This window comes from Staurois parvus, unplaced genomic scaffold (genome assembly GCF_062004578.1).
Source record: "Staurois parvus isolate SC_StPar_1 unplaced genomic scaffold, SC_StPar_1.0 ptg000795l, whole genome shotgun sequence".
Lineage (NCBI taxonomy): Eukaryota > Metazoa > Chordata > Amphibia > Anura > Ranidae > Staurois > Staurois parvus.
Genome location: NW_028318591.1, coordinates 1,182,727 through 1,207,500, shown reverse-complemented (window position 1 = coordinate 1,207,500; position 24,774 = coordinate 1,182,727). Strand labels below are relative to the sequence as shown.

At 42.9% G+C, this 24,774-nt stretch overlaps 1 protein-coding gene across 1 annotated transcript in view; it reads left to right on the top strand.

The window, feature by feature from the left end:
* Nucleotides 1-24,774, top strand: part of ARHGAP31 (Rho GTPase activating protein 31) — a 305,615-nt gene that overhangs the window by 145,364 nt on the left and 135,477 nt on the right. Inside the window, exons 2-3 of the mRNA XM_089654741.1 lie at nt 1,228-1,330; nt 15,853-15,997. Coding sequence (XP_089510867.1) covers nt 1,228-1,330; nt 15,853-15,997 — 248 coding nt within the window. The remainder of the gene's footprint in view (nt 1-1,227; nt 1,331-15,852; nt 15,998-24,774) is intronic.

Here is a 24,774-nt window from a genome sequence, read left to right as displayed (position 1 = left end):
TTCTTTTAATTCTTTTAATTATTGATTTTATTATATATGTATATATATATATATATATATAATTTATTATTATAATATCATTATTATTCTTTTAATTCTTTTAATTATTGATTTTTTTTAGCATCACAGTTATTATTCTTTGTTTTATTTATTTCTAACATCACATATCATTTGCTACCAGTTGAAGGCGTTTGATGAGTAATATATATATATATATATATATATATATATATAATATATATAAATATATATATATGTGTGTGTGTGTATATATATATATATATACAGTATATATATTTAAATATATATATCTCCTAGATTGTAAGCTCCCAGGATCAGAGCCCTCCTATCCCTCTTGTATTGAACTGCATTGTTGCTGTATTGTCTCCCGTTATATTGTAAAGCGCTGAGCAAACTGTTGGCGCCATATAAATCCTGTATAATAATAATAATATATATACACACACACTGTAGTATTATAGTATTATTAATAATATTATTAATTGATATTTTTTCCTCATACTTAATAATAATATTATCATTATTATTAATGATGATAATATAAGTGTTAATAAAAAAAATACAAAATAATGATAATACATTGTTATTATTTTATTTTTATTTAATTTATTATTAATATTACATATCATTTGCCACCAGTTGAAAAAGTGTGAGGCATAATATATTATTATATTATAATTATTATTAATTATTGATATTTTATTATCAGATTTATTATTATTGATATTTATATATTCTTTGTTTTACTTATTATCAATATTACAAATCACATGCTACCAGTTGAAGGAGCTTGATTTGGGGTCTGTAAAGGCTCTTCCTTTTAGGCACCTGTGTGCTAATGAGACAATGTTTAAAGAAACAATCCTCCAGACCCCCTCAGTTAACAGAGACAGCAAAACTAGTGTATCAAGTCATCTAGTAGTGCTGGGCTTTCTTGGAAAGCCCATTATGATTCTGAAAGTGCCACCAGTGCACTCGGAAAAAAAATGCATATTGTAAAATAAAGATTCTGTGCAAACCATTAAAATCACGCACACGTTTATAAACTTATTACACTTGGAAACTATTTTATCAAAATTGCCCAAAACTGTAGGACACAAATATTTTATTTTAGTTAATATCTTAAAATGTTTTATGTTACTTCTATCTTACCTTTGTTGTGTGTGTCTTATATCTCAGTAACCGTTCCTGCTTTGTCTTCTCCAGTTCCTCTTGTGCTGCAGAGCTGTGCGGAGTTTATTGAGACGTACGGCGTTGTGGACGGGATCTATCGGCTGTCGGGAGTAACGTCAAATATACAGAAATTAAGGTAAAATTAAGCTGTGTAATATTGTATATTTTTGTTGTTTTTTTTTTACATACATGAAGAAGAGGTCAGCTTCATACAACTAATCCGTTCAATTTCACAGTCCAAGTATAGTTTATTGATTTGTATTTTTTCAGATCTTTTTTGCAGTGTGATCGTTGGGGGAACGCAGTTCCTGCACCTCCAGCACTGAATGTATGTAATGGCAAGGGGTGTGCTGTGTGTTGGGGGGTCTACTGATGCTGGCTGCTGGGGGATCTATTGTCACTGGTGGGGATGATTTTGTACAAGGGTCTATTGTTGCTGGTGGGGATCTATTGCTGCTGGGGAGACTTATGTTGCTGTTAGGGATCTACTGTTGAGGGGGAGGTTGCTGGCTGCTGGAGGGTCTATTGATTCTGGCTGCTAGGAGACCTGTTGTTGCTAGGGTGGATCGTTTGTTGCTGGGGATGGTATTTTGCTGTGGGTGGACCATTGTTGCTGTGTGAGGGTTCTATTGTTGCTGGTGGGGATCTATTGCTGCTGGGGAGTCTTATGTTGCTGTTAGGGATCTACTGTTGAGGGGAAGATTGCTGGTTGCTGGAGGGTCTACTGATGCTGGGATATCTGTTGTTGCTGGGGATGGTATTTTAATTGTGGGTAGACCATTGTTGCTGTGTGAGGGATCTATTATTGCTGGTATGGATCTATTGCTGCTGGGGAGACTTATGTTGCTGTTAGGGATCTACTGTTGAGGGGGAAGTTGCTGGCTGCTGGAGGGTCTATTGATGATGGATGCTGAGAGACCTGTTGTTGCTGGGGTGGATCTTTTGTTGCTGGGGATGGTATTTTGTTGTGGGTGGACCAGTGTTGCCGTGTGAGGGGTCTATTGTTGCTGGTGGGGATCTATTTCTGCTGTGGAGTCTTACGTTGCTGTTACGGATCTACTGTTGAGGGGGAGGTTGCTGGCTGCTGGAGGGTCTATTGATGATGGCTGCTGGGAGACCTATTGTTGCTGGGGTGGATCTTTTGTTGCTGTGGATGGTATTTTGCTGTGGGTGGACCATTGTTGCTGTGTGAGGGGTCTATTGTTGCTGGTGGGGATCTATTGCTGCTGGGGAGTCTTATGTTGCTGTTAGGGTTCTGCTGATGAGGGGGAGATTGCTGGTTGCTGGAGGGTCTACTGATGCTGGGAGATCTGTTGTTGCTGGGGATGGTATTTTTATTGTGGGTAGACCACTGTTGCCGTGTGAGGGATCTATTATTGCTGGTGGGGATCTATTTCTGCTGGGGAGTCTTATGTTGCTGTTAGGGATCTACTGTTAAGGAGAAGGTTGCTGGCTGCTAGAGGGTCTATTGATGCTGGCTACTGGGAGATCTGTTGTTGCTGGGGTGGATCTTTTGTTGCTGGGGATGGTATTTTGTTGTGGGTGGACCATTGTTGCCATGTGAGGGGTCTTTTGTTGTATGTGGGATCTATTGTTGCTGGGGGTCTATTGATGCTGCAGGGAATCTATTGTTGCTGGAGTGATGACTATTTTTGCTACGTGGAACTATCGCTCCTGGGGTGTGCTCCATTGTTGCTGGGGTAGTCTATTGTTGCTGAGGATCTATTCTTGCTGAGGGATCTATTGTTGCTGGCTGCTGGGGCTCTATTTAACTACCTTTCTTGTTATCATTAAGAAATCCCATACATAGTATTTAGAACCACAAAATAATACTTGGCTCTGTATTCTGTAAAAGGGGCAGTACTGGGAGGTGGGTTGGGGGCAGAACCAAGGGACAGTGCTCAGGAGGGCGGAGACAAAGGGGGACTTCAAAAGGGGGAGTTCCTGCACCTATTCTCTGAGAGAGAAAAAAGCCCTGATCTTGTTAATAGTTGCCCAGCATTTGCAAAAATAAAAAAACCTATTCTTGCTTCTTATCTCTCCTCCTCTCTGGGGCTGTCCCCCCGATAGACTCAACCCGCTCTGCCATTCAGTGCTGCTCCTCTTCCTGTGAGTGCAAGCTGTTCATTGCCCCGCCTCCTGGGGGCGCCGCCATTTGGCCTACACAGTAGAATAATGCAGAGAACGGTGCTGAACTCGTCAGGTCAATGACCATCTTTGCATTATTGAGGAACATCCAACTCTGAAGAGGACATTAAACAAACAAAAAAAAATCATGCTGGAAGTCCTCCATTGGTGGATATGTAGGGTGGAGCTGGGATTTAATGGGGTTTTTTTTATACATTGTTTCTATGTAGAGTTGGTGTTTCTATGTAGAGCTTATGTTCTTATCACATCCTCTGATTTCTGCTGTTGAAGGTCTACATAACTGTTGCACTTTACTGATCCTTCTCACAGTACAAGTCTATGCATGGGCTGACTGTCTAAAAACAATGCACCCCCTCTGAGGCTGATGTGTCAGCAGTTGTCAAAGCCCAACTCCATATAAAACCTTTTCGTGAATTACAAAAATAAATAAAATAAAATAAATAAATAAATACATTTTAAACATATAATATACAATAAAGTCAAAATAGTGTCCACAAGGATCTTTGTGGACACTATTTTGGACTTTCTTTTTGGACATTTCTTTGATCAGTTGGACTTTATTGTATATTATATGTTTAAAATTAATTAATTTATTTATTTTATTTATTTTTGTAATTCACAAAAAGATTTTATATGTATTATTGCACTTTCTAGGGAGGAAGTATTGACTTTTTGAGGGTTTAAAAAGGAGAAGGGTATATATTGATTGAAAGCCCAACTCCAGCCTGCTTTATTTTTTATTAGGACAAAATTATAGGTTTTTGTAAATTTTTTATTGCTGTCTGTGACCCCATTGGAGAGATTTCACTTCATTTCCACGGATTGCCCATAACCGGAAGGACAAGACATTTGAGGAGCTGGAATCATCAAGGCAAGAAGCCACTACTGATAACACAACAAAGGCCATGACTCTTCCTTATCCACTTGATGACCAACGATGTACCGGAACGTCACTGGACTTCGAGAAGTTATACCGGGACAATTTATACACATAAAATAAATAGTGTTACACGATGGAGGATCTTTCTTCTTCTTTTATGTCATTAATGTCATCCACGTGAGTGAGTTGGCTGTATTGCGGTACCTATCTCTGGAGGGGAACCTGTGATGTTTAGGAGCCACCATTGATGGGGATTTTCTTTGGATATCGTCTATTGAGGAGTTACTGCCCGTGAAGGATCCTGGTGTGATCCCCCAGTGGGTCGCGGTAAGGAGGTGAGGGGGCAATCTAGCCATTTAAGGATTCACATCGACTTGTACACACATGCACCGTATCACCCGCATGTCCTTGAATATTGGATCACCTCTTGCATTTTTGCACTTTTTTGGACGTTTTTTTTATAATTCACAATTTTATATGTATATTTCATTATACAGTTTTTTCTATATATGGATTGTTGAGATTTTAAAGTTTTTTAGGGTGATGTTTTATATGTGAATGTTGTATATTGGAGTCTGAGCACTTATCACTTTATTCAGGATTTATCCCCATTTTAGGGATACACTGTTTATTGCACGTACAGTGGAGCAAAAAAGTATTTAGTCACCACCAATTGTGCAAGTTCTCCCACTTACAAAGATGAGAGAGGCCTGTAATTGGCATCATAGGTAGACCTCAACTATGAGAGACAAAATGAGAAAAAAAATCCAGACAATCACATTGGCTGATCTGGAAAGAATTTATTTGCAAATTATGGTGGAAAATAAGTATTTGGTGACCTAAAAACAAGCAAGATTTCTGGCTCTCACAGACCTGTACCTTCTTCTTTAAGAGGCTCCTCTGTCCTGCACTCATTACCTGTATTAATGGCACCTGTTTGAACTTGTTATCAGTATAAAAGACACCTGTCCACAACCTCAAACAGTCACACTCCAAACTCCACTATGGTGAAGACCAAAGAGCTGTCGAAGGACACCAGAAACAAAATTGTAGACCTGCACCAGGCTGGGAAGACTGAATCTGCAATAGGCAAGCAGCTTGGTGTGAACAAATCAACTGTGGGAGCAATAATTAGAAAATGGAAGACATACAAGACCACTGATAATCTCCCTCGATCTGGGATCCACGCAAGATCTCACCCCGTGGGGTCAAAATGATCACAAGAACGGTGAGCAAAAATCCCAGGACCACACGGGGGGACCTAGTGAATGACCTGCAGAGAGCTGGGACCAACGTAACAAAGGCTACCATCAGTAACACACTACGCCGCCAGGGACTCAGATCCTGCAGTGCCAGACGTGTCCCCCTGCTTAAGCCAGTACATGTCCGGGCCCGTCTGAAGTTTGCTAGGAGCATTTGGATGACCCAGAAGAGGATTGGGAGAATGTCATATGGTCAGATGAAACCAAAATAGAACTGTTTGGTAGAAACACAACTCGTCGTGTTTGGAGGAGAGAGAACGCTGAGTTGCATCCAAAGAACACCATACCTACTGTGAAGCATGGGGGTGGCAACATCATGCTTTGGGGCTGTTTCTCCGCAAAGGGACCAGGACGACTGATCCATATACAGGACAGAATGAATGGGGCCATGTATCGTGAGATTTTGAGTGCAAACCTCCTTCCATCAGCAAGGGCATGGAAGATGAAACGTGGCTGGGTCTTCCAACATGACAATGATCCCAAACATACCACCCGGGCAACGAAGGAGTGGCTTCGTAAGAAGCATTTCAAGGTCCTGGAGTGGCCTAGCCAGTCTCCAGATCTCAACCCCATAGAAAACCTTTGGAGGGAGTTGAAAGTCCGTGTTGCCCAGCGACAGCCCCAAAACATCACTGCTCTAGAGGAGATCTGCATGGAGGATGGGCCAACATACCAGCAACAGTGTGTGCCAACCTTGTGAAGACTTACAGGAAACGTCTGACCTCTGTCATTGCCAACAAAGGATATATAACAAAGTATTGAGATGAACTTTTGATATTGACCAAATACTTATTTTCCACCATAATTTGCAAATAAATTCTTTCCAAATCAGCCAATGTGATTGTCTGGATTTTTTTCTCATTTTGTCTCTCATAGTTGAGGTCTACCTATGATGCCAATTATAGGCCTCTCTCATCTTTTTAAGTGGGAGAACTTGCACAATTGGTGGTGACTAAATACTTTTTTGCCCCACTGTAGATCTATATTTCTTTAATCCCACTTAGGGATTGGGGGGTTTATTTGATTATTCACAATTTATTGGGTCCAATTTGGACCAATATGTTTCATTCACGTTCTTTCACGTTATTTGTGTCACGTGGTAGTGTGTCATAAATAGATCCCTGGAGGATCAGCCTTTCGCAACCCTCTAGGGCTCTTCTGTCCCATCGGGAGGCCCGAGCAACCACCAGTTGACCATAGAGGTAATCAGAGACCGGAGCAGCTCCGATCACCTCTATGGTATAGGAAACTGGAAACAATGTGCATCTCTTCCGGTTTCCCCTGAAGTAAACAGCGCCATTTCTAAATTGAATCTTGGTGTGATCAGATGCTTTAAAGGTCAGAGGAGACATCTGAGATCTAACAGACCCCAGAACTCTCCATAAAGAGTACCTGTCACTGCCTATTGCTATCACAGAAGATATTTATATTCTCTGTGATAACAATGAAAGTGATAAAGAAAAAAAAAAGAAAATTAAAGCAATAGTGTAAAAATAAAAAAAAAATTAATGCGCCCCATTCTTGCGCGTAAAGGCGAATGAGCACAACAGTCCTGCATGCAAACGGCAATCGTCCCACACATGTGAGGTATCACCACGAACGTCAGATCATGGGCAGTAAATCTAGCACCTGACCTCCTGCATAATTTTAAAGTATCTGCCATCCCTCTCTGCCAATCCCTCCACTGGCCCTCATTCAGTGTCCTCCACCCCTCTCTGCCAATCCCTCCACTGGCCTCCCCTCAGTGTCCTCCACCCCTCTCTGCCAATCCCTCCACTGGTCTCCATTCAGTGTCCTCCACCCCTCTCTGCCAATCCCTCCACTGGCCCCCATTCAGTGTCCTCCACCCCTCTCTGCCAATCCCTCCACTGGCCCCCATTCAGTGTCCTCCACCCCTCTCTGCCAATCCCTCCACTGGCCTCCACTCAGTGTCTTCCACCCCTCTCTGCCAATCCCTCCACTGGCCCCCATTCAGTGCCCTCCACCCCTCTCTGACAATCCCTCCACTGGCCTCCCCTCAGTGTCCTCCACCCCTCTCTGCCAATCCCTCCACTGGCTTCCCGTTGCCCAACAGATAAAATTCAAAACATTAACAATAACATATAAAGCCATTTATAACTCTGCCCCAAATTACATCACCGATCTTGTCTCCAAATATCACCCAAACCGTACTCTCTGCTCCTCGCACGACCTCCTGCTCTCTAGCTCCCTTGTCTCCTCCTCCCATGCTCGTCTCCAGGACTTCTCCAGAACTTCCCCCATCCACTGGAACTCTCTACCCCAATTTATCAGACTATCGCCTACTCTGCCCACTTTTAGGCAATCTCTGAAAACCTATCTCTTCAGGGAAGCCTATCCTGCCCTCAGCTAATAATGGAATCTTCTACTTCTCCTACCAGTCCATCCCCCACAGTTACTACCTTTTGTACCACTAGCCCCTCCCTCCTGGATTGTAAGCTCCCAGGATCAGGGCCCTCCTATCCCTCTTGTATTGAACTGTATTGTTGCTGTATTGTCTCCCATTATATTGTAAAGCGCTGAGCAAACTGTTGGCGCTATATAAATCCTATTTAATAATAATAAATAATAAGTAGCAACCTTCCAAGGCTTTTGAATCTTTGCCTATGAATAATAAAATATACTTTGTTGCCGCTGCGCGGTCATGCGCAATTTTAAAGCGTGACATGTTTGGTATCTGTCTACTCAGCGTAACATCATCTTTTTTATTTTACATAACAGTTGGGTATTATATTATGTTTTTGTGCATTGAAATGAAATAAATTGTGTATTTTTTTTCCAAAAAACCATTTGATAAACCATTGCGCAAATACCGTGTGACAAAAAGTTGCAACACCCACCATTTTTTTTTTTAGAGCCTCTGCTTTAAAAAAATATATAATGTTTGCCAGTTCTAAGTAATATTCTAGCAAAAAAGATTTTTACATGTAAAAAAAAAGTGTCCGAAAAGGCCTGGTTTAAAATGATTCTGCTAAAAAGTGTGCTTCAGTTTGTGTCCCTCCACTGGAGAGATTTTCCATCACTTCCTGCACCAACAGGGCAATGGGATCTCTGTTATGTAGGAACGCTGAACCCTATGGAGATGCGTTATAACATGATGGGTGCTTTACGGTCCTAGAGGCTGCTCACCAGCAACTGTGGGGACTTGCCAGACCCCCAGAGGAGTTTATTGATGTTTTGAAAGGATGGGAGTGTCACACCAACTTGTATAGACCAGGGGCGGACTGACCATTTGGAAACTCGGGCACTGCCTGAGGGCCCGGGGTCAGTAGGGGGCCCCATGAGATGCCCCTGGTACCTTTTTCATAGGCTTTTTTGAGTTTGGGCAAGGACACAGTGGCCCCATGATTCCCTATTGCCCAGGGGCCCCATGAGTTGTCAGTCCGCCCCTGGTACAGACCTTTTAAAAGGTTTTTATTTTGTAACAGCCAATGCGTTTTAGGAGTTCAGCACTCTCCCTTCATCTGAGCCCCGAAAAACCCATTGGCTGTTACAAAATACAAAGGTCTATACAAGCCGGTGTGGTGCTCCAACCAGGGGCAGACTGACCATTTGGAAACTTGAGCACTGCCCGAGGGCCCGGGGTCAGGAGGGGGCCCCATGAGATGCCCCTGGTACCTTTTTCATAGGCTTTTTTGAGTTTGGGCAAGGACACAGGGGCCCCATGATCCCCTATTGCACGGGGGTCCCATGAGTTGTCAGTCCGCCTCTGGCTCCAACCCTAGTGAATAGGGCAATGGGAACTCAGAATGCAATAAAAACCTGACAGGAGTTCTGTACCTCCACCCCCCCCCCCCCCCCCCACACACACACAGTTCAAAACAAGCTAAACATTTTGGCTGAAGTTGAACTTTTTTAAGTTTTTGTACTTTTTTCAAAAATACAGCTAGAAATCTGGGTAAGGTAAAGAAAACCAACAATAAGCCAATATTCTTGGCGTACATAGAAACAAAAAAGGTACATAGTGAAGTAATGAACAGTATATCAAAAATATTGGGTGATAGCTCAACAAGTCCATCATGACACAATAGTCAACAGAATGGAGAAGGAGGCCTGTCTGATGATCGACCTATGGAGCTGAGCGTTAAGAAACAGAGTACTTGCACTGAGTCACTGAGAGCTCCCCCTAGAGGCTAATCTACATATGAAATATTTTAATAAAATAATAAAAAAGTGCAAGCGCAGGCATGTAAATATGTTAAAGACATATTAAAAATGAATCACAGGTGAAATTCAAAATACACTATATTGCCAAAAGTGTTGGATTCAATCATTGGATTCCGGTGTTCCAATCCCCTCCATGGTCACAGGTGTATACAATCAATCACCTAGGCATGCAGACTGCTTCTACAAACATTGGTGAAAGAATGGGTCGCTCTCAGGAGCTCAGTGACTCCAAGCGTGGTCCCGTGATAGGTTGTCACCTGTGCAATAAGTCTATCCGTGACATTTCCTGGCTACTAAATATTCCACGCTCAACTGTTAGTGGGATTATAACAAAGTGGAAGCAACTGGGAACAACAGCCACTCAGCCACCAAGTGGTAGGCCACGTCACATGACAGGGCGGGGTCAGCGCATGCTGAAGCGCACAGTGCGCAGAAGTCACCAACTGTCTGCAGAGTCAATAGCTAAAGACCTCCAAACTTGGTGTGGCCTTCAGATTAGTACAACAACAGTGCGTAGAGAGCTTCATGAAATGGGTTTCCATGGCCGAGCAGCTGCATCCAAGCCTTACATCATCAAGTGCAATACAAAGCGTAGGATGCAGTGGTGTAAAGCATGCCGCCACTGGACTCTAGAGCAGGGAGTTGCCAGGAGAACGATACTTGTCTGACTGCATTGTGCCAAGTGTAAAGTTTGGTGGAGGGGGGATTATGGTGTGGGGTTGTTTTTCAGGGGTTGGGCTTGGCCCCTTAGTTCCAGTAAAGGTAACTCTTAAGGCGTCAGCATACCAAGACATTTTGGACAATTTAATGCTCCCAACGTTGTGGGAAGAGTTTGGGGATGGCCCCTTCCTGTTCCAACATGACTGCACAGCAGTGCACAAAGCAAAGTCCATAAAGACATGGAGGAGCCAGTTTGGGGTGGAGGAACTTGACTGGCCTGCACAGAGTCCTGACCTCAACCCCATAGAACACCTTTAGGATGAATTAGAGCGGAGACTGCGAGCCAGGCCCCCTCCCCCGGCATCAGTGCCTGACCTCACAAATGTGCTTCTGGAGGAATGGTCCAACCTTCCCATAGACACCCTCCTAAACCTTGTGGATGGCCTTCCCAGAAGAGTTGAAGCTGTTATAGCTGCAAAGGGTGGGGCCAACTCAATATTGAACCCTACGGACTAAGACTGGGGCCATTAAAGTTCATGTGCGTGGCAAGGCAGGAGGCCCAATACTTTTAGCAATATAGTGTATGAAATTGTCAAGAATCCATTATAATTTCCCTATTTGCTAGGTGAACTTTTTGTATGGAGAGTGTATCCTGCTGTATGTACAGCATAGCAGGCTTGTATTTCTATACTGCAGGGGAAGGCTTTGTTTCCACTGGCCTTGGATACAACAGACTCTTTTTCTTACTCACCCATTCTATAAGTATTTAGGCTGGTCATGTGATGCTACAAGGTCCTCTTCACCTCGTCTCAGAGTCAGGTGGTTCTCAATAAAGCAGAGTGCTCTCTGCGCCATTATACAGTGAATGCACAGAACCTTGATGATGCTCCTTCAGGGTACAGGTTCATGACCCCCTGCACTCGCAGTATGTCTACAGTCCTCCAGGTTGAGTTTTTCTGGGTGTCATTTAACCCAGAAAACTGAGGACACCCTGTGGCGAAAATAAGAGTACTGCAAGGATTGAAGGTGAATATTAATAGTGCTGTCTGAACTGCCTTTTTTTAAATACAGGCTTGAGAACAGTTCTAAAAAAAAGAACTCAGCTTTTATCCAAAAAAATAAATAAAATATTTGGTACAACTGCAGCTTTTTTTAATTTTTTAGCTTTAGATAGAGTAGGAAAGCTTCAGTCAAATTTTTATTGCTGTCTATGTCACGTCTTGTCAGCGAAACGGATGTCAGACAGAACATGAAGTGAAAGCCCCCCTCCTGACAGGGCCATAAAAAATATCCTTTGTGTAGCATTTAAAATCGACTGTACCTTTCCCTTGTCTAAAAATAAAAGGGTTTTAGGGCTTTAAACGCGACTTTCTTTTGATTCTGTTATCAGATAGTCTTCCAGGGACTGAATATTTTTAGAGAACGAGATTTCAAAGGTGACTACAATATTTAGGTTAAATGCTGATTGCTATGGGAATGGTAATACCCGCTATGGATATTCCATATAATCATTGTTAAATGGGTGTTGGCTATATATAGACTTTGTGCCAGTTGCGTCTATTCCAGGACATCCTAGCCTGAAATGATCAGGGCTATATTACAAATAAAATATAATCAACACTTAAAAATAACTGTTAAAGTGCCTTAGATTTGTATCATTCTGTTTGTGTTTGTGGTGCCCTTTTTACAGGGTCAACCCGCAAAATGAATATACAGTCAGGTCCATAAATACTGGGACATGGACACAATTCTAACATTTTTGGCTCTATACACCACCACAATGGATTTGAAATGAAACGAACAGGATGTGCTTTAACTGCAGACTGTCAGCTTTAATTTGAGGGTATTTACATCCAAATCAGGTGAACGGTGTAGGAATTACAACAGTTTGCATATGTGCCTCCCACTTATTAAGGAACCAAAAGTAATGGGACAGAATAATAATCATAAATCAAACTTTCACTTTTTAATACTCGGTTGCAAATCCTTTGCAGTCAATTACAGCCTGAAGTGTGGAACGCATAGACATCACCAGACGCTGGGTTTCATCCCTGGTGATGCTCTGCCAGGCCTCTACTGCAACTATCTTCAGTTCCTGCTTGTTCTTGGGGCATTTTCCGTTCAGTTTTGTCTTCAGCAAGTGAAATGCATGCTCAATCGGATTCAGGTCAGGTGATTGACTTGGCCATTGCATAACATTCCACTTCTTTCCCTTAAAAAACTCTCTGGTTGCTTTTGCAGTCTGCTTTGGGTCATTGTCCATCTGCACTGTGAAGCGTCCAATGAGTTCTGAAGCATTTGGCTGAATATGAGCAGATAATATTGCCCGAAACACTTCAGAATTCATCCTGCTGCTTTTGTCAGCAGTCACATCATCAATAAATACAAGAGAAGCAGTTCCATTGGCAGCCATACATGCCCACGCCATGACACTACCACCACCATGCTTCACTGATGAGGTGGTATGCTAAGGATCATGAGCAGTTCCTTTCCTTCTCCATACTCTTCTCTTCCCATCACTCTGGTACAAGTTGATCTTGGTCTCATCTGTCCATAGGATGTTGTTCCAGAACTGTGAAGGCTTTTTTACATGTCGTTTGGCAAACTCTAATCTGGCCTTCCTGTTTTTGAGGCTCACCAATGGTTTACATCTTGTGGTGAACCCTCTGTATTCACTCTGGTGAAGTCTTCTCTTGATTGGTGACTTTGACACACATACACCTACCTCCTGGAGAGTGTTCTTGATCTGGCCAACTGTTCTGAAGGGTGTTTTCTTCACCAGGGAAAGAATTCTTCGGTCATCCACCACAGTTGTTTTCCGTGGTCTTCCGGGTCTTTTGGTGTTGCTGAGCTCATCGGTGCGTTCCTTCTTTTTAAGAATGTTCCAAACAATTGTTTTGGCCACGCCTAATGTTTTTGCTATCTCTCTGATGGGTTTGTTTTGTTTTTTCAGCCTAATGATGGCTTCACTGATAGTGACAGCTCTTTGGATCTCATCTGAGAGTTGACAGCAACAGATTCCAAATGCAAATAGCACACTTGAAATGAACTCTGGACCTTTTATCTGCTCATTGTAATTGGGATAATGAGGGAATAACACACACCTGGCCATGGAACAGCTGAGAAGCCAGTTGTCCCATTACGTTTGGTCCCTTAACAAGTGGGAGGCACGTATGCAAACTGTTGTAATTCCTACACCGTTCACCTGATTTGGATGTAAATACCCTCAAATTAAAGCTGACAGTCTGCAGTTAAAGCACATCTTGTTTGTTTCATTTCAAATCCATTGTGGTGGTGTATAGAGCCAAAAATGTTATAATTGTGTCGATGTCCCAATATTTATGGACCTGACTGTAGTTAGCTTTTGTTTAAGACGTTGAGTTCATTCACTCATTGACTTACATCCTGCAAGGTCTTTGGGGGAGGATATTCTATACATTGGTGGCCGATTACTGGTCCTCTTGTAGTCATCTCTCATACTTTCGCTGTGGGGATGGGACCATTTAAAGCTTGCTCCCGATTGGCTACAGTTGTGGATCAACATTGAGCATTCACATCATTAATAGAGTATTTGACACATTCTGTACAAAAGCTGTCATTGGTGGTGGGCAGCCTTTAGAGCCTTTATCCAAGTCATGTGACAGGGGTTAGGCATGGGCAAGGCAAGTGTTTTCTTTTTATATGCCAAGATCAAGGAGAGCTGAGACCATTTAACAGCCTCCAGGGTGGCCATTAGAAATTTTGGAGCCCTATAGAGCCTTCTTGACAGCCTACCTGACAGGGCCAAACTGATGGGACCCAGTGCGCTTTTATTTAAAAATGGGGAGCCACAGCCCATGGAATTACTGTGCATGCACCCAAAAGTATTTAAAGAGCCCCATTTTTGTCCCCAATCTCATTGCTGAAATGAATAGGTCAGCTCTGCTTCCCTGTCATGTTTCACATGACTGTCATATGCCTTTAAGTGTTCTCTGTATTTTGTCTCTGCTCCTCCCTTTCCTCTGGTTTAGTTCATGCTGTATAGATAGCCCACCCCTTTTCCCAGAAATGCATTGCAGCTTCTAGCCTCATGTCATGAAGCAGATCACATTATGATCTTTTGACCTATCTGATGTTCATTGTTGTAAGATTCTCTCAGTTTATGGAATAAACTTCACAAGATCTACAAGATGTCTTCTGGATTGAGTCACTGGCTGTGTCATTCAACTAAGATTGGAGTTATCGCTATCTCATCACAACTGTAAGTTACAGAGATCACACTTTCAATGCTTAGATTGGAGAGACAGAACACCCCTTACCGTATTGGCAGCCTTGATGGCCTCCACTCTCTTCACTCTTTTGGGAAGGGTTTCCACAAGAATTTAGAGTGTGTCTGTGGGAATTTGTGCACATTCACCAATTGTGAGGTCAGATACTGATGTTGGAGGGGAAGACCTGGCTCGCAGTCTGCATTGAATTTCATCCAAAAAGTGTGTAGGTTTGAGGTCAGGGCTCTGTGGAGGCCACACAAGTTTCTTAACCCCAAACTTATCAATATGACCTCATATTGATGTTGCTCAAAGCATGGGGAGAACCAAACCCTCTGGTCCTCAGAGATGGGGGTGCCAACATATGAACTCACTCATCCACCAGTGACAGATCCTTGTGTTTGAAGAAAGTCGCAAACACACCCACCAGGGCTTAGTCATAGGGGTCTATAACTTAGCCCCGGTAATCGGGACAAAACACGTCAGAGGGGCATGGTCTATTGAAGATAGCTGTCTGAGGCCATCCTACATTGACACGTATACTCTGGTCAGGCCAGATGTACTGCTTTCTTCAAACCCAAACTTCTCAAATCATGTCTTCATGGAGCAAGCTTCACCAAACTGTCTCCACAGGTTTGTTTGACCACAATTCTCCAAAATGTCTTTGTATGTTGTACCATTACAAATACCCTTCACTGGAAACACCTGAACACAATCATTTAGAGTGGAGTCCACATACTTTTTCTCATATAGTGTACCATAAGCTGCCTGCCTTCCCTATGGTCCTACACCACCATTGTCCACTGTTGGGCACCAAATGTAACACCCTTAAAACTCTCCTACATCCCATAATTTAGTGCTTTGTGCTTGGCCACTTGTCGCATATGAGAAAAGCCTTGTGAAAATGGTGCTCCTTGGCAGCTGGTTGAGCATTGATGGTGGAGCTCAGGAAGAAGTAAGTGTAGGAACCTTCTGATACCTATTGTTCCACTTTTGAGTTTGTTCAGTTTACTTATTTAGTATAGAATGTCTATGTAATGGTTAAAACATTTCCGTTTACTAAAATGTTTCTAATATGGCATTACTGTTGTAAGCTGGATAAATATAAATTTATCATTATGGACTGTCAATTGTTGTCATGGTGATGTGTCCCTGACAAGTCTGAGCTTTCTGTATTTTTCCATGTAGCTGTCTGGAAAAAAAATTGGTAGCCCTGTACACAGGGTGCACCATCTTGCTATCACTCATCCATCTTTCCATCTCTGTGTCATTGCAGGCAGGAGTTTGGCTCTGATCAGTGTCCGGACCTGACGAAGGAAGTCTACCTCCAGGACATTCACTGCGTCGGCTCTCTGTGCAAGCTTTATTTCCGGGAGTTGCCCAATCCACTCCTCACCTACCAGCTTTACACCAAATTCACAGTAAGATGCTTTCTTCTACTTCCTGAAGGTTTGGTTTAATGTGAACCTGTCAATCAATCCCAATGAATAAAACAAAACATGCTACTTAAAAGAAGTCTGTATGAAGGCGCCTGCTATTACCTTTGTCCCAAGACAAGACACTTCTAGGCCCCGCCTGAGATTACTACTAGTATACTAGTGTGGGGTAGGTGATGTGTGGTGTGGTGGCAGTAATGACACTGAGAACCAGCAAACACAAATGCTCCTGCGCTTGGGGATGGACTCAATGCAGACTACAACCACATTAACCAATTTAATACCGGGCAATTTTACACCTTCCTGCCCAGGCCAGTTTTCAGGTTTCAGCGCTCTCACACTTTGAATGACAATTGCGCGGTCATACAACACTGTAACCAAACTAAAATTTTATCATTTTCTTCACACAACTAGAGCTTTCTTTTGGTGGCATTTAATCACCGCCGGAGTTTTTATTTTTTGCTAAATTAACAAAAAAAGACCAGAAATTTTGATAAAAAACACGTTTTTCTTTGTTTCTGTTATAAAAGTTTACAAATAAATAATTGTTCTTCATAAATTTAGGCCGAGATGTATTCTGCTACATGTCTTTGGTGAAAATAACCCAAATTAGGATGTATTATTTAGTTTGTAGGAAAGTTATAGAGTTCACAAACTATGGTATAGATCTGAATATTGATCAATCCTGAAGTACTGACAGCCAATCTAATTTCTTGAGGTCCAAGAATGTCAGAATAGTACAGATATCCCCCAAATGTCAGGACAGTACAGATATCCCCCAAATGTCATTACAGTACAGATATCCCCAAATGACCCCTTTTTGTATAGTAGACAGTCCGACGTACTTCATAAGAGGAATGGCGAGTTTTTTGAAGTTGTATTTTTTTTGTCATAATTTTCGGAAAATGAAAAATTAAAAAAAATTCTTTTCACTATTTTTTTTTTACATACTGTCACCAGTGCAGTACAGCGTCATCATATAACTGGCATGGCGGTGAACAGTGACACTGACTGGTGACAGTATGGAAAAAAAAAAAAATATATATATATATATTTTTTTATTATTTTTAATTTTTATTACATTTTTTAAAAAAAAATGTTAAGATTTTTTTTTCATATTTTACTATGACCAAAGTAGTACAATGTTACCATAGTAACATTGTACTACTTTGGGGAAGTGATCAGTTTTTTTTTTTTTTACACAATTTGCTTATAGCAAAGAATTACTTTGCTGTAAGCAAGCATTTACCTGAATGACATCAATTCATTCAGGGTTTTTTTTTTTGTGATTAGCTGTGATTTGGCCACAGCTAATCACATGACATGTGCATGTGACCTGCTGTGACCATTCACAGCTAGACACTAGTATACAATGGATGGCATGAATGAAGCCATCCATTGTATACAACTGTCATGTGACCTGCTGTGATTGGTCACAGCAGGTCACATGGTACCGGCAACAGGGGCCGGTATTCAGATCTGTCATCGGCCGTGTCCGAGGTACACGGCCGGTGATAGTTTGCGCCGCTGTGCAGCTCTGCAACCACGCGAACTGCGCATGTGCGGGAGGACGCCAAATGGCGTATACCCCGGAAAGCTAATGCATTTTTGCTGCCGCCAAATGGCTATAGGCCGGGCGGCTAATAGTTAAGAATGTACTGGAACATGCACACCTTGCTGCCCTCAAATAGACCGGGGGAATCCAAATATACTGAATGAGGAAAGAACAAACAGAGGGTGCACAGGCCTAGTGCATTACCTTAAAAAATGTTTAATAAGAAGTAAAGTAGGTGTTGTACTTACAAACAACAATAAAGTCAAGCCACATCATAAAAGAACAGCTGGGTCAACACCGCGCTGAGTAACAGTCCGCAATAGGGAGTATAGACATCCAATACACTGACGCGTTTCGAGAACTTGCCTCTTCTTCAGAGCCAACTGACCAAATGTCTGCTCCCTCTTTTATATGCTCACTACTAGTTGAACCAAAGGTTACATGGGCCATTCTGGTTTTATTTATACATATATATTTATATATTTTTATAGATCTTTTGGGTTTACTTATACTATGTCAATTGCCCCTGTGACTCCTCCATCTGCATAGGGGAGTATCCAGGATGGCCCATGTGACCTTTGGTTCAACTAGTAGTGAGCATATAAAAAAGGGAGCAGACATTTGGTCAGTTGGCTCTGAGGAAGAGGCAAGTTCTCGAAACGCGTCAGTGTATTGGATGTCTATACTCCCTATTGCGGACTGTTACTCAGCGCGGTGTTGACCCAGCTGTTCCTTTATGATGTGCCTTGACTTTATTCTCGTTTGTGAGTACAACACCTACTTTATTTCTTATTAAACATTTTTTATGGTAATGCACTAGGCCTGTGCGCCCTCTGTTTGTTCTTTCCTCATTCAGCAATGAAACTGAGGCCTGGGGTTCAGAAACCAATGTATTAAAGAACATTCAGAACAGTACAACAGCTAACACCTGTCTGGGAACTCACAGTTAATGCAGACAGTCAGCAATGATAGGCCCAAGCTGAAGAGAGTGCTGGCCAAGGGAGGTGGAGTGCGGCCTGGGCGGTCCAATCCAAGAGGAGGCTTGCAGAAGTGTAGACGTAGGACCTGCGCTTTCTGTTCTCCTCTGGAACCTTTCCCTACCACTAGTGCTGTCCCTGACAGATGGGTGAGCTCTCCCTACACTAGCCACTTTGTAAATGTGCCCCAAAACCTAGAGCCAGAGACTTAAAAAGACTCTGTGCAACACAAGATGGCCGTCAGGGTCACCTGGAAGCACCGTGGCCAACCAGAACACAGCTCCAAGGTGCCAAGGAAACCATAGAGAAACCAGGTTGCTCCTGACATCCTTTCCAACTGCATTACCGCTCTGGTTGAGCATCACCTTCAGTGGACGAAAAAGACTGCACCTGCTTACACTAGTAAGACGATGACTCTCTCAACTTTGGGTCCAAGCCTTGCCCTGCCGCTTACCACCTGACTTGCAGGCAATTAGGGGGATGTTAATTGGACAAGGGGACCGGCAGATGAGCAAGGCTTTTGGCTAGGACTTGAGTAGTTTAGGGGTTCACTAACAAACTAAAGGCAGGGGAAGCTGAAGAGGTTTTACTGGAGAAGGTTGGCTCTTATGCCCACCATACATGTTGCGATTTTTTGATAGATATCAATAGGAGTAATCACAACAGAGCGATTTCTTATTGACTGAAGTATTGAACATCTTAACACATGCGGATACTCCACTTGCTGTTGACTGATCTTCAATTTCAATAAAAAAATCAACCTAGACACTGTTTTTTTGATCAATCAATCGGCAGCTACAGTATTTGACTGCCTAACACATGGCCCTAACTCAATCAATATACATATGATCAGAAACAGTCAACCAACTTTCAGAGTGCCTGGCTGATCTGTGATGGTTAGAAACAATCAATTCTTAAATTATCGGTCAAATGGTACATTTTATGTGTTTGATTTGTACTTGGTTTGAACTGTTAGATCCCATTAGTTGATCATATTGACACTGTATCCAGTTCTAAAGACCTCACTTACAAAAAGATATTGATAAGATGAAATGTGTCCAGAGACGGGCAACAAAAATGGTGAAAGGGAAGAACATAGCTTGAAAACATTCAACTTTGCGCTATTCATACAGAATACATTTACACCCCCTAGTGATTCTGTTACAGCATTAAGGGACCCTTCATACAGTATCTGTGAATTGAATGATTTATGTCTTTCGCATGCTGCCCTTGAAGCTGCACAAAAATGGCCCCTCCCACTTCTATATACATAATTACCTTTTTTGTTAAAAAAACATGTCCCTCAGACCTGAGGTAGGCTTACATGCTGTTGTTGCCCTCCAGAGACCTGAAAAAAAAACCATAAGAATTGATTCGTTATCGACTTCAGTGGGGTTTGGGCTCATTTGAAACTCCATCTGCTGAGTATTTCTGTCAATACTACTACAGTATATTCCAAAATGCACTGTGCTCCTCCAATCTCATTTACTCAACAGTGCCTGCAATTACAAGCGCATAGACAATTTTTCCTAAAGCGTGTCCTCTGTGGCCATTCATTGTTAATCTGTCTCCTGTGGCCATTCATGGCTCGTTTGAGCCTCATGGTCATTCATGGCTAGCCTGTCTCCCATGGCCTTTTATTGCCAGCCTGTCTCCTTAGGCCATTCATGGTTAGCCTGTCCTTCATGGCTATTCATTGCCAGTCTGTCCCCTGTGGCCCATTCAGGATTAGTCTGTCCCCTGTGGCCCATTCAGGATTAGTCTGTCCCCTGTGGCCATTCATGGTTAGCCTGTCCCCTGTGGCCATTCATGGTTAGCCTGTCCCCTGTGGCCATTCATGGTTAGCCTGTCCCCTGTGGCCATTCATGATTAGCTTGTCCCCTGTGGCAATTCATAGTTAGCCTTTACCCTGTGGCCATTCATGGGCAGTTTGGTCCCTGTTTGCCATTTATGGCTTACCTGTCCTCCATGGCCATTCATGGCTATCCTGTCCCCTGTGGGCATTTGCGGTTAGCCTGTCCTTCATGGCCATTCATGGGCACATTGAACCCCATGACCATTCATGGCTACCCTATTCCCCATTTCCTTTTTTTGACAGCCTGTCCCCTTTGGCCATTCATGGTTAGCTAGTTCCCCATGGTCATTCATGGTTATTTTAGGCACCATAGTCATACATGGTTAGCCTGTCATTCATGGCTATTCATTGCCAGTCTGTCCCCTGTGGCCATTCATGATTAGTCTGTCCCCTGTGGCCATTCATGGTTAGCCTGTCCCCTGTGGCCATTCATGATAAGCTTGTCCCCTGTGGCAATTCATGGTTAGCCTTTACCCTGTGGCCATTCATGGACAGTTTGGTCCCTGTTTGCCATTCATGGCTTACCTGTCCTCCATGGCCATTCATGGCTAGCCTGTCCCCTGTGGGCATTCGCGGTTAGCCTGTCCTTCATGGCCATTCATGGGCAGATTGAACCCCATGACCATTCATGGCTACCCTGTTTCCCATTTCCTTTTATTGACAGCCTGTCCCCGTTGGCCATTCATGGTTAGCTAGTTCCCCATGGTCATTCATGGTTATTTTAGGCACCATAGTCATACATGGTTAGCCTGTCATTCATGGTTATTCATTGCCAGCCTGTCCCCTGTGGCCCATTCATGGTTAGCCTGTCCCCCATAGCCATTCATGGGCAGTTTGAGCTCCATGGCCTTTCATGGTTAGCCTGTCCCCATGGCCCTTTGGCCACACATGGTTGGCTTGTCCCTGTGGCCATTCATTGCCAGCCTGTCCCCTGTGGCCATTCATGGTTGGCTTGTCCCCTGTGGCCATTCATGACTAGCCTGTCCACCTGTCTCTGGACTGTTGACAGGACACTTCATAGGCAGAAGAACTAAGTGTGGAACCAAAGTGACGCTTGGTGCCCAATAACCAATCCTTATAATGGGTGCATCCAACTTGGTTGAACATCCTGCAAAAAATGTTATCCTATGATGTTAAATATACTGAAATTAGTTTTGTCCTGTGAGAGTGGGGACCTGTTGGGTAGGCTGTATGGGACTCAGTGATTTCTAATGGTAGCCTCATATCGCTGTCACCGCAGGTATACTTTAGAAAGCCTTCAAGGAACACTTTGTGGAAAGCTCACAGCTATTTTAGCGGTTAATTCACACACCAGCCAGCAGGTATTTTCAACTGCTGGTTTAAAACGAGCCCTAAAGGAAATTTCACAGGTTTTAACGGGAACAAAAGGCAGCATTTAAAAAATCTTTGAACCCCTACATATATGGCAGGTTAGGGGATCTCGCTACTCACCGACAGTACATACAAAGTACTATAAATCCCTGCCGGTAAGCTTTGATATATGCCTATCCTTGGGGGACTTAATGCATTATGCCGGAAGGTGATGGTGAGAGACTTTGGCCTACTTCTGAAGTTCTCGCGGCTCCCCACCGTTCTTTGTCCAGCGGCTTCGCTGTCAGTAACTCCTTCTTAGCTTCTGCCTGCAGCGCAAAGTTCCATCGCCATGGAAACAGCATGAGCACAGAACTCTGATATCACCTTTTAATATAACTTAATTCCTGTCTTAGAGGACAAGGATATCTGCCCAACCGGCGGGATGTAAAAGAGCGATTATGTGTAGGAGTGGCCAGCGTGTGTTCTGCACGGTATGATTTTTAAGTTATTACCGTGGGAGAAGAAAATGTAATTTAAGAAAGTCGAATATAAGACTGATATTTAAACTGCTTTTTTTGCCTTCCCTGTTCCTTTCTCTACCACCTTCACCACCGTGCTTCATTCCATACCTTATTATAGCGTCACCGGGACTCTGTGCTTCTCTATGCAAAAAAAAAAACCTCAATAGGGGGCGCTCTGTGAAAGTGATGGAATGGAAGTTAGTGATTTTTTTTGGTCACAATGGGTCGGTGGCTTTTTTAGTAGACACCGTGGAGTGAGGTCTTATATTACTTTGTACACAAAGTGAGGGAGGAATTATGCAAATATCAAATGCCTTGATGGGTGGATGTAAGTCTGGAGGAGTGGGTGTTCCTAAGCAGACTGTATTTGCATGCAGACTGCCCACACGTGAAGCTGAGCCTTGAAAGAACTGAAGTCCATTAAATAAAAAGGGGCGGGCGAGGGACAGTCAGGCTGGGAAGGGATAGATCAGTGGTGTCAAGCTCAATTTCATCTCAGGCCGCATCAGGAGTATGGTTACCCTCAAAGGGCCGGTTGTACAGGAGGAGTGTGTTATGTACAGAGTGCAGAGTTCAGGGGTGTGTTATGTGCAGAGTGCAGAGTTCCGGAGTGCGTTACATACAGACTTATGTACAAAGTGCAGAGTTCAGAAGTGTGTTATGTGCAGAGTTCAGGAGTACACTACGTACAGAGTGCAGAGTTCAGGAGTACACTACGTACAGAATACAGCGTTTAGGAGTATGCTATGTGCAGAGTGCAGAGTTCAGGAGTGTGTTATGTGTAGAGTTCAGGAGTACGCTACGTACAGAATGCAGTGTTAAGGAGTATGCTACGTACAGAGTGCAGAGTTCAGGAGTGTGTTATGTGCAATATTCAGGAGTGCACTACATACAAAGTGCAAAGTTCAGTAGTGCGTTATGTACAGAGTTCAGGAGTGAGTTATATACAAAGTGCAGAGATCAGGAGTGTGCTACATACAAAGTGCAGAGTTCAGGAGTGTGCTACATACAAAGTGCAGAGTTCAGGGGTATGTTATGTGCAGAGTTCAGGAGTGCGTTATGTACAAAGTTCAGAGTTCAGGAGTGTGTTATGTACAAAGTTCAGAGTTCAGGAGTACACTACATACAGAGTGCAGAGTTCAGCAGTGCATTACGTACAGAGTTCAGGAGTGCGTTATGTACAAAGTGCAGAGTTCAGGGGAATGTTATGTGCAGAGTGCAGAGCTCAGCAGTGCATTAGGTACAGAGTTCAGAAGTGCGTTATGTACAAGGTGCAGAGTTCAGGAGTGCGTTACATACAGAGTGCAGAGTTCAGAGGTGTGCTGTGTACAGAGTGCAGGGTTGAGGAGTACCTGATGGATCTGTTAGAGCTACGAGTTGTACAAGGCAAAGTTGTCCTTGTAAACACAGAAGGCTTCTGTATTTAAAGGTTACAGTGGGGAGAGGAGGGTGAGAGTCGGAGATGGCAGAATTGAGTTCAGCCATGTTCCAGCTGAAAAACTGGGTGCGAGGGCCACATGACTTGACCTGGGGGGTCGGATTTGGCCTTGTGCTTGATGAATGTGGGCAAGATGATGCTGGATGAAGATGAAGCCTCCCAGCAGAAGAAGATCTCTTCTTATCTTCATAGTTGTAGCTCGTACTAATGATCACTGCAGCTCACATCAACCTCAGGAGCGAAGCACTGCATGCAGGGAAACCTGAAGGCTATAATTTGTATGTCTTGTCCTTTCTGGAGAAAGTAGCTGATACTGTTCTGTTTCAAATACCACTTAGACCCAGTCTGTCTGGATAGCATGGTCACCTGCTGACTTGGCACCATCCACAGGCAACTTAACTCTTCAGCAAGGAACAGAAGTTGAATCCAACACAATTTTACTTCATCTAATTGCAGAACAGGGGATGGTTTGAAATGTAAGAAGACAAGGTTTTTCCTGAACCCCATCTCTGTGAATAACTAACACTGACTGAGGGAACGTGGAAGAAATAGGGAGGGTCTAGCTAGGACTTAACTAACTAGCACTAAACAGGAGGGGAGGACAGAGGAAGATACCAAAATGACATTGCAAACAAGTTGTAGTGTCCAAAAACCACCACTAGAAACAAAAAAAAGATAACCTCTTGCAGTTCACTGCAAGACAGAAAAATTACATAAAGGTGGGGCAGAACAGATACAGAGTTTTAAATGAAATAAATAAATAAATCATTTTTTAAATAAGATATATATATATATATATATATATATATATATAGGAATTAGAATTTGAGTATATGGGAAAGGTTTAGAAATGTGCTTTATTTTGGGGAATAGCCTTACTTTACCTTTCTTCATCCTCTATTCATTCTGTCATTGAACTACAAGTACGAGCATGTCCTGCAAAGCATAACCCCTGGATTGTTCAAAGCTGCCCCCGTCTGCAGGACATGAAATGTAGAATGAAGCAGCCCCTGTATGTGTATAGTGTACATGTCTGCGTCCTATAGCCTTGCAGCTGTCTGAGAGATCCATATTTATAGGGCTGGTATTTAAAGCAACATTT